Raw genomic sequence first — 10,143 nt, 5'->3', positions numbered from 1 at the left:
CCTCTGCATATTCCTGCTTTCTGTCCATCCAACGGACATCTACAATCAAGCAATCGTCTAACTAACTGTGGTCGAATTAATCAAATTGAAGCATCAACCACAGCAACACTTTAACGATCAATTTTTGGCTATTCTGTATACTCGTAAAATAAAACCCGAGTTAAATTTGAGTATCTATCAACAGCGCCTTTCGGCATTTGTCATTGTCACTATCAACCATACTTGCCCGGCCCGTTGCCCAGTTCTAAGAAACAATTTGTTGACATGACTCATCACGTGGAATTAGCACGTCCCTAGCAGATTAGTGACATGATAATGCCTGGATGTGAGACTGGGACACCAAAACCAAAGAAAGCAGCATCACGCACTTCACTCTCTCCACACCATAGTGGCCGGCAGTGCTTAGTTTCTGTCGTCCCCTTCCTCCAGCGCCACGGTGCTAGAACCCACCATATAGTATGGCACAAATCGTCCACGGAGAGTGTGCCAACGGTGGAGTTGGAGGCGGAGCATGCCCTGAAACACAAGCCTTCCCGACTCTTCGACCATGGCCTCCTGGTCGCCGTGTCCCAGCAGTCAACTACAACCTTCCTATCGATTCATCTGACAACGTTCTCCACCCACAGTCACAAGCCCAAGATCACGACTGCCGCGGTGAGGCCTTTGCTGCAGGTTGCGACAGGACAGTATGGTCCCGTCCTCGACTTCTCCCTACTCCGCCGTCACATCTTCCAGGTCGTCTCTCCCGTCTTTCAGCTATGCCGTCGCATTGCCCTCACTGCCTCCCAACTATGCCATCACCTCGCCCACGGCTCAGCTCCTTTGAGCAATTTCTCTTGCCCATGGCGATCGGGTTAATCGCTTGTTATGGTATTACTATTACTTGTCTTCAACATATGAGTGTAGTAGGCCTTGATGGTTGGTGTCCTCGGTATGGATTCATGAAAAGGATAGTGATGGCAATTAGCCTTGCAGTGTTACTGTTGCCACCTGTTTACTCTTATATTCTAGATTTATTGTGGAGGTCTACCATTCTTATTGTGCGATCTGGGTACCGCAACTTGAACAGAAAGTTACTTACGGTGGTTAGCCTTCTCGGATTGCTGTTGTTGGGTCTTGTTCTTGGTGGTATACATCTGCCCTCTGATAATAGTTTGGCCCTGACTCGTGGCAGTGGAATCAAAATGCTTAACAATCAGAAACATTCTCATGATAGGATGTTACTTTCATTTAGCCACGAGGCACATGGCAATATTGGCAAGAATGATGGCAGAATCAACGCTGATCTCAGACTGACAGCAGGGAATGCTGATGGTTCTGGACAGGATCAGAAAGCATTGCCACATTGGACCTTTAATCCGAACAGCAATCAGTCAGGCAAACATTATGAAGAGAAAAGAGAGTTGCAAAAGCAAAACGGACAGGGCAAGTCTCATCTGTCAGTACACCAGATAATCAAAACTGTGGTGGCTTCCATTGCTGTAGCTTTAGCTCTCGTTGTGGTGTGCTATATTTTTGTTCTGCTTTGGTGCAAGTGTGGACAGAGGGTGCCAATAAATGTGCCCCAAGTTCAACATGAACTGTGTGGAGTATCAGGACCTAGGCGATTCCAGTTCCACGAGCTGGCAGCTGCCACGGATAATTTCACCGATGACAAAAAGCTTGGGCAAGGAGGGTTTGGCCCAGTGTACAGGGGATTCTTGAGAGACGAAGACCGCCATGTGGCCATCAAGCTGCTATCTGCAGAAACTTCCTGGCAAGGGAAAAAGGAGTTTGACGCAGAAGTGAAAGTCCTGACCCTGCTGAGGCATAGGAACATTGTCCAGCTTGTCGGCTGCTGCGAAAGTAATGAAGGGTTCCTGCTCGTTTATGAACTGATGGCTGAAGGCAGCCTTGACAAGCATCTTCACAATCCTGTCAGAGTTTTATCTTGGCAGCAGAGGTACCCAAATCTGAATAGCAGTCTATCTAACATCTTTGTTCAGTACTTTCATTGAAATACTACGAATCTATTTATTTATTTATTCCCCTGACAAGTCCTTTCTTCCCCTGCTAGATACAAGATTATACTTGATTTGGGCTCTGCTTTGCTCTACCTCCACCGGTGCTGCGACAAATGCATCGTCCACGGCGACATCAAACCTGAAAATGTAATGCTTGACGCCTCATTCAACGCTAAGCTGGGCGACTTTGGGACAGCAAGGCTCATGGAGCATGGAGCAGAGCCTCGAACAACGGAAATCGTTGCAGGAACCCGTGGGTACATCGATCCAGAGTTCGTCAACAACCACCTACGTTGCCCCGATGCCGACATTTACAGCTTCGGCGTTACCCTGCTTGAGATCGCTTCTGGCAAGCGGCCGGCGTCGAGACAGCCAAGCGAAGCCTCTGCGCTACCACTCTGGGTCCGTAGCCTATACGATCGGCACAAGCTTCTTGATGCAGCTGATGGAAAGATGAACGGCGAGTTCGATCGGCAGCAGATGGAGCATGTGCTTGTTACAGGTCTCTGGTGTGCGCATCAGGACCCGAGCCAACGACCGTCCATTGAGCAGGCTATGGATGTTCTGCGTTGTGTGGATGCAACGTTATTGCCTGTGCTTCCTATGACGCGAGATGCACAGCAAGTTCACCTGTTGGAGGAACTGGCTTACGGCGATCAGACAGGTGAGGGTGCTTCCGTGGAGGTAGCCGCTGCAAGTACCTGCTACCTTACTTCGAAGGATTCGGCTTATCTGCTTGCTGAAGAATGAGCCGTTTGATCACAACCCAAGTTACCAATTAGTCTTGTTACGAGATATATATACTTCTTCAGATTCCAGTGTGCCTACCTTTCCAAAACGCTATATGCTGTGTGATGTATGTATCTAGCTCCAGGCCTCCAGCAACCGCATGGCATGCCAGATTGATTGTAGCAAATCTTTTTGAATAAAATTATATGACGCCTCCTCTATGTAATAGCTTTTTAACATGGTTGTAGTACACAAGGACTTATTATTAGCAGTAGGCTGAGGAAGAACTTTGCATTACTTATTTTTAACTCCCTGTATCTTTGGTCTTTCAGTTTAAGTCATCTTCGGCTATCTATATCCTAATGTTTGCATGAAACATGTGTGTGTTTCATTCATGAACTCGTATGGCAGTTTGATGTAGTGAACTCATGTGGTAGTTTGATGCTTGAACTCTGTTAGTGGTGTGGTGATTGGTGAACTCTTGTCATTCTTCGCTTGTGAGCTTTAACAATATGTTCGTTCTGTGCAATGGCGAGCTATGATTATTGATCGTTGTACATGAGGACCAATAAAAATAGGGCATGTTGATAAACAAATACTAAACTTGTGACCCAACCACAATACACCACATGGCAAAAGAGTAAGAGGACATGACAAACTCGTGAACAAACTGTATAAGGGCACTCAGACTCTATCACAGAGTCCAAGATGCAAGACTCTATCACAAAGTCCAAGACAATTAATTATATATTATTTATGGTATTTTGCTGATGTGGCAGTATATTTATTGAAGAAAGAGGTAGAAAAAATAAGACTCCAAGTCTTATTTAGACTCTAAGTCCACATTATTCGAGGTAATAAATAACTTTAGACTCTATGATAGAGTCTGCATTGTGAGTACCCTGAGGGCACATGGAACAATATCAAACTGGCACTTCGAGATACAAGGGGAAAGCCAAATGGACCACCTGCGGTAAGATACATGACTAACCAGAGAAGGCCACATGGACTAATAAAAGATAGACACGTAGAAGAACTTATATATGACACATGGTACAATAAAACAGCACTATATGGCCCAATAAACGCAGAACATGTGGGACAACACCAGCATAGGCCACATGGTTCAATAAAAAAACTGACACATGGAAGAACCAAGACAAGCCACGTGGTCCAATAAAAACTAACATGTGTGAGAACAGTTAGCGTGACCACGAAATCTTGGCCAACGCTCATGGGTTGTCTTGAGATAGGGGCCACACAGTCTCATCTTGAGAATAGAAAATTCTCAGGCACCTATGCACCTTCTGGTCGTATGTTTCTGTCATTCAATTTGTTTCGTCGTCCGGCCACCGCAAGGCTTTCAAAAACAAAAGAATTTTGTAGAACCATAGTATTTTTTGATCATCTAATAATTAATTTACATCAAAACAAGACATAGTAGGTTTATAAACACAACCAACAATTGGACCAAACATGAAACACATATGCAAGCTAAATAAAGTTGCATATCCTTCTCCAATAGTTCAGGTGATCAAATTGGAACATATATTTTTGTTCACTCGATAAAAGAAGCTTGATCACCGCTTATATAAACCACAACATAACATGATGGGAGCAAATGTGGCTCATTATTGCCCATATATATAAAACATAGATATATTATACCACTGCAGCTATACGAGAAGTTGAGGAAAATGTTCTTGTACCTAAGTGTGCGAGGCTGAATTTTATATCTCTGTGAGAATAAATCATGACTGGAGATCGATGATATGTGAATCACCATATTGTCACATGCAGAATGTGAGAGATAAGACGCCAGTCAGGCCCCACTCCTCGCTTGTAACGTCTTTCCAAACCAGGGCAGTTAGTAATGTTCAAATACTGGAGAGCAGTAAGACGTTGTATGGATTGAGGCAGGCATTCAAGAGAGGGGCAATGCTGGATCGAAAGCCGCCGGAGAGCAGAGAGTTGTCCAATCCACTCTGGCAGCTCTGTCAGAGCACTTAAATCCATCAAGTTTAGAGATTCAAGTGATGTGAGGTGTTGAATGACGTCAGGTAGCTGCTTCAGATTATTATCGATGATTTGTAGTAGGACGAGGGACCTAAGGTGCTTTATGGATTCAGGGAGGCTTTGCATCATTGGGGTCCTCTGGATATAAAGTGATTGTAATGAGCGCAGTTCGCCAAGCCAATCGGGCAGCAGGACAAGCCTAAAGCATCGGCTGATTCTCAAGTCCCGCAGATTGGTGAGACTCCGAATGCTCTCAGGTAACTGTGTCATTTCATTGCATCCGAAGATACACAAGGTCTCTAGTTCAGTGTGGTGCTGCAGGGATTCCCAGCCAGACGATGATCCCATAATCATATCTGATAGAATCAGATTCTTGAGGTGAGAGACTGCTGAGCGCATGGTGTAGGACGACGAGGATTCATCAATTGGTGGAGGAAGCATTTCTGAGAAACTAGCTGGGGATAGCAGGTGCATGTTTGTTTTACATAAATCCAGCTTCTTCAGTGACGGTGGGAAATATGGCTTCACTTTCAACCTCGGGCAGCCTGATATGGATATATTGGACAGAGAAGGGTAGCAGCATTGCCCACGTACTATTTCTTTCTCAGAATTTTCAAAATCACTTGTTATGGTCCACAGCTCTTCTAAATTAGCCATTTGAAGAAGGAAGAGGGACTTCAGGGAAGGCAACTGACAAAGTCCGAACATCTGCTTCAAGTTTGGACAGTTTTCTACTCTGAGTTCAGTTAGAGAAAGGAACTGACATGGTCCTGTTTGCTTCAACAATATGGCTTTAGAAAAAGAAGAATTATTTTGTGCCATCATCCACCGTGGCAAATAGGAACCTTGGTAGCCATTTATTTTCATGTCCTTAATTTGTGATGGTGGTTCCATGTCAGTCCAAACTTGCTCCATGTCACATAATAACTCTTCTTCAGTTTCACCCAAAGACCAGTCCAACACCATACTCTGTATGCTACTCATATGTTTCAAATAAGGTTTCCCTGCGTCTGCTGGATCCTTCAAATACTTGAGATTTCTAATTTCCAGGTGGCCACTTAGCTTATCTAGATTTTGAAGCTCGGAGATACTTGCATCATCTTCACCACACCCAACAACAAACAAGCCAAGTTTTCTTAAACAAGTAAGTTGTCCCAACCCTGATGGCATGGTATGAAGTTTTATACAGCCCTTTAAATTCAAAACTGTCAGTCTTTTTAAGTTACATATACCTTTTGGCAACTCCAATAAATTCCTGCAGTTTTCAAGGTCTATACATTCAAGAGTGCTAGTCGTAGTAACCCATTGAGGTAGCATGGTAATGTTGGTAGAGGAAAGATCAAGAGTATGCAACATATGACATAAAGAATTGCTTGGCAGGGCCTGGAATTGCGTACACCCAGATAAGTTGATTGTCTGTAGGTTGCTGAATTCCCCAATGGATTTGAAGTTATGTTGTTCAAGAGAATTACAATCAACTATATGAAGGCCCCTTAAATTTTGAATTTTACTTATGGAGAGTGGTATCTCACTGAGCTTCATACACCAAATTAGTATCAAGGACTGAAGATCTCCACAATTGCCAATGCACTGAGGCAAACTCTCAAGATCCGTAATCCACTTTAGTTCCAGAATTTTTAGCTTCCGAAGCTTCCCAATTGACTCAGGCAATGTCACAAAGCCATTACACTGAATAAAATGAAGTGACTGCAAATTCCAACAATCTGAGATAGCTTCTGGAAATTTGGTGAAACTAGCATGGTGGATTTCAAGATATCCAAGATATTGAAGCCTTAATATGAATGATGGAAAAGGAGTATCAAATTTATAGTCTAGGACAACACTGCGGATATGCCCACTCTTCTTAACAAGGTTACGAAATGATTGGTTGCGTTCAGCCACATATAGAGCACGTAGCTTCTCAAAGCCCCTTTCAACATCCTCATTCAATGATGTCAAAGATAAATACCTGCATTGGCGTGCACAATCCTTGGTTATGTTCTCGGATAGAGATGTTACCGCTTCATTCTGTAAAATATATTGAGCAAGATCATTAATCAGGTCGTGCATCCAGCATTCTCTTCTTATTTCATTAGGCTCTGTTTCAGGTGCCAACTGAAGAAAGCCGCCTTTCACAAGAGAATTAAAGTAGTCACTTCCAATATCCTCTGGCTGCTCCTCTTTCTTCCACTTGACAAAACCATGGGCTATCCATTGTTCAATCAAGTAGTCTTTGTTAATTCTATAGCCCTTGGGGAATATAGAACAAAATGTAAAACAGAGCTTCAGATGATCTTTCAAGTGAACGTAGCTCAGTTTCAAGGATACAAATACACGACCTTCTATATGCTCTTCATCCCATAAATTACTCTCTTTAATTGCCCTCCATGTATTTATTCTTCTCTTTTCTTGGAGAACAGATCCAAGAGTTTTTATTGCTAGTGGAACACCACCACATTTTTTGATGATATCTTTTCCAGCCGTAATAAAGTCAGAGTCTAAATCCTCCTCTTTCCAACCAGAACTCTTTAGAAAGAAGCTCCAGCTCTCGTCCTCGGATAAGAATGGCAAGTTGAATACAAGCTTAGATTCCACTGCTTTTGCAACATTTTCATTACGTGTAGTTAAAAGAATCTTGCTTCCTGAAGCACCATTGTTTACATGCACCGTGAAATTTTCCCAGTCATGCCTGTCCTCATGCCAAGCATCATCCAAGACAAGCAGAAACTTCTTACCACTCAATTTGTTTGAAATTGCATGAAGCATGTGTTGTTGGGCATGTAGATCTGACTTTTGCTCAATAATAGCTTCGAATAGCTTGGCAATAAGTTTTTCACCACAAAACTCTTGAGATACATGGACCCAAAATACTGAATCTTTGAAGTGCTGCTTTATCTTGTCATCATGGCAGATGTGTCGGGCCAAAGTAGTTTTGCCAGATCCACCAAGCCCAACAATAGAAATTATATGACCATCTTCTCCATTGTTATATTCTAGAAGCTTGGAAATGATTTCAGTCTTCAAATGATCCCTTGATGGTATTGTTGACTCCTGAGCATTACTCAACAGAGACTGCTCCCCGGTTGCCTTGCCATTTCTATGATGAATTGGTTGGTCCACTTGAAAACTGTGTAGTATAGTATTGGCATTGCTTCTTTGTTTCACAATTGCATCAAATGTCACCTTGATTGCTTTGATCTTATGGGACACCTTCCCCCGGAACATAAGCAGCTTTGGCTTTGCAAACAAGTCAGAAAAAACATGCCTTTTACGGTCATTATGTATCTTGTGTTTCTCATCTTCTAGGCATACTTCATCAAGTAAATAATAAATATCATTTGCAAGATTTCTCAACTTCATCACCCATCGAAGTGATGGGTCTCTCTCTATAGCTCTGTCACCAACCGCAGATAGCCAGCTCGTAACTTCTATATGTATATCTTGAAGGTCTAATAGATCTTTTTTCACACCCGTTATGGCCGCAAACTCACTGGATATAAGTGAACCTAGTTTGTTCCCTGCAACATTCAATAGTCCAGATGCTAAAGCTGCCTCCACTCCAGTCATCTTTCAAAGGTTCCCTTGCCAATTCTCTGTAGATGAATTGAAGAACGAAGAATTATGCAGAGTTTTTTTGAACCAAAAATAATATGCTGGACACGCTATTTTAGAGCAACTATAATTTCCATCTCTTGAATCATATCCATGATAAAAGATTGTGAAAGTTATTTTTCTTTGAAATTATTAAATATGTGAGTGTTACGAATAGAAATAAACTACATGGAGAATTATTTGTATATTGAAACTTAATGGGGGAAAAACTTGTATATGAGCAAACCAAAACAAATAGTTTAGATAGGGATCCTTTCTGTGCTGTGTACTGTAGATCAAATAACTCCATGCCACATGACATGACTAAAAGGCACAGATAACATGCATATGTGAGGATAAAGATCGTTGGAGTGATGGTTGAAGAAATGAGATTAATTAGCATACGAATTACCTCTTCCGAAGGCCAGAGAAGCGGCAACTGCTTACCACGTGGTCCTCATCACTGAGAAAATCCAGAATAAAAAATCAGCATGGTTAGCGAAGAATCAGATCTAACCAAATAGGATGATATGCATGGATGTTCCCTTTTTGTACTTCTTTTCCTCTTTGTAGTTTTATCTCTTGCAAATGAAATTTCGAATAAATAAATTTAGAGCATGTACCTTGAATTTAAGCTTGGATCAGCTGCCTTTTCCTGTTCCATTCCTGAACAAGGCACTAGGATGCATTGCGCCCTTGAAAACCAGAGGCCTTTTCGAGTTCAGGATGCAAAGCTGCAGAAGGTAGTAGGAGATGTAGTTTAGCTGGATGGTTGGTAGATAGGCGCTGATAGTGCATTCGGTAGCTCCACTTCAGTCCGTCTTGTAAATAAACTTGTTTAATTGTTTATTTACACCACGGAATGAAAACGACATACAACAACTCTCGGAAACGAAGGTGCCAGGAAACTTCAGTCCCAGCGAAAATCCAAAACCAGATGCACCATCACCCAGAACAGGTTAGATAAGAGAACAAATCCGATTGGCAATCGGTGCTTTTGGTGGCTTCCTTCCGGTGCTTCCTCGTCACCTTTGTTTGCTTAATTAACACAACAATAATAACAAAAATTAAAGTGCAGTTTGACTTCACTGCCACCAAAGTTTGGCCACTGCCCACTAGAAAGATCAACACACATGGCCCCAAATGTAAGAAACTGTGCTAAACGCGGTGACCAATTATGTTTGCAAACTGGATGGTAATGGGAGAATAAAACATTCCGGAAAGCAATCCAAACATGTAAAACCTAGCAGCTACATATACTAAGGAAAAAAGTAGTGGCCATATAAAGTCAGCACATATTGTCAAAAAAAAAGTTAGCAGATACCGACACATGGCCCAAGTAGAGTCCTCGAATACCCCTGTGAAGTTGGCCCAACTGCCCAGCAAGCACCGTTTGGAGTCGTGAAGGAGGCGCTCCTCTCTGTGTCACTCATGAAGTCATGCCAACGCCCAATCGCCCTGCCCGCCGCCCTGCTCTACTACGGCCTGCACTCCACCGTCACCATACAGACGTTGCCCCTGCCCTGCTCTGCTGCTGCTTGTGTTGTGTTCCGCGTTAGAACACAACTGATAACTGAGTGGAATCAGAGGTTTGGCTGAGGAAAAGCAAGAACGCGAGGAAGAAATGAGGAACATAACAGAATAAGGTTAAGAAAGGATAGAGTTCGGAGGTTCAGGAATTCAGATTCTGTTTTTGAATACCTTCATGAAAGACCCATTGCCATTATTTACGTTGCTTACACTAGTGCAGACCGCGAGTTTGCCGAGCGCCTGATGCTCAGCAGAGGCCAAATTGCGCTCGGCA

At 42.8% G+C, this 10,143-nt stretch overlaps 2 protein-coding genes across 2 annotated transcripts; one reads left to right on the top strand and one right to left on the bottom strand.

Annotated features, from left to right (window-relative positions):
• Positions 408 to 2,971, top strand: LOC110435774 (probable kinase CHARK). Its single transcript, XM_021461812.1, has 2 exons — positions 408 to 1,942; positions 2,057 to 2,971. The coding sequence occupies exons 1-2, from the start codon at positions 459 to 461 to the stop codon at positions 2,751 to 2,753; spliced, it is 2,181 nt and encodes a 726-aa protein (XP_021317487.1). The 5' UTR covers positions 408 to 458; the 3' UTR covers positions 2,754 to 2,971.
• Positions 3,761 to 9,565, bottom strand: LOC110435805 (putative disease resistance protein RGA4). The gene is made up of 3 exons (XM_021461854.1): positions 8,963 to 9,565; positions 8,752 to 8,802; positions 3,761 to 8,341 (listed from the first exon to the last, which is right to left on the bottom strand). The coding sequence occupies exon 3, from the start codon at positions 8,313 to 8,315 to the stop codon at positions 4,512 to 4,514; it is 3,804 nt and encodes a 1,267-aa protein (XP_021317529.1). The 5' UTR covers positions 8,316 to 8,341; positions 8,752 to 8,802; positions 8,963 to 9,565; the 3' UTR covers positions 3,761 to 4,511.

The sequence above is a fragment of the Sorghum bicolor genome, chromosome 5 (assembly GCF_000003195.3).
Source record: "Sorghum bicolor cultivar BTx623 chromosome 5, Sorghum_bicolor_NCBIv3, whole genome shotgun sequence".
NCBI lineage: Eukaryota > Viridiplantae > Streptophyta > Magnoliopsida > Poales > Poaceae > Sorghum > Sorghum bicolor.
Note: the sequence above shows the minus strand (reverse complement) of the source record. Positions and strands in the feature narration are given on the sequence as shown.

What these genes read in the sequence shown, in the direction of transcription:
- LOC110435805 (XM_021461854.1), bottom strand. Translation starts at nt 8,315, where the DNA reads ATGACTGGAGTGGAGGCAGCTTTAGCATCTGGACTATTGAATGTTGCA.
- LOC110435774 (XM_021461812.1), top strand. Translation starts at nt 459, where the DNA reads ATGGCACAAATCGTCCACGGAGAGTGTGCCAACGGTGGAGTTGGAGGC. An exon ending in GTTTTATCTTGGCAGCAGAG is followed by an intron (nt 1,943 to 2,056) that starts GTACCCAAATCT and finishes TTCCCCTGCTAG; the next exon opens with ATACAAGATTATACTTGATT.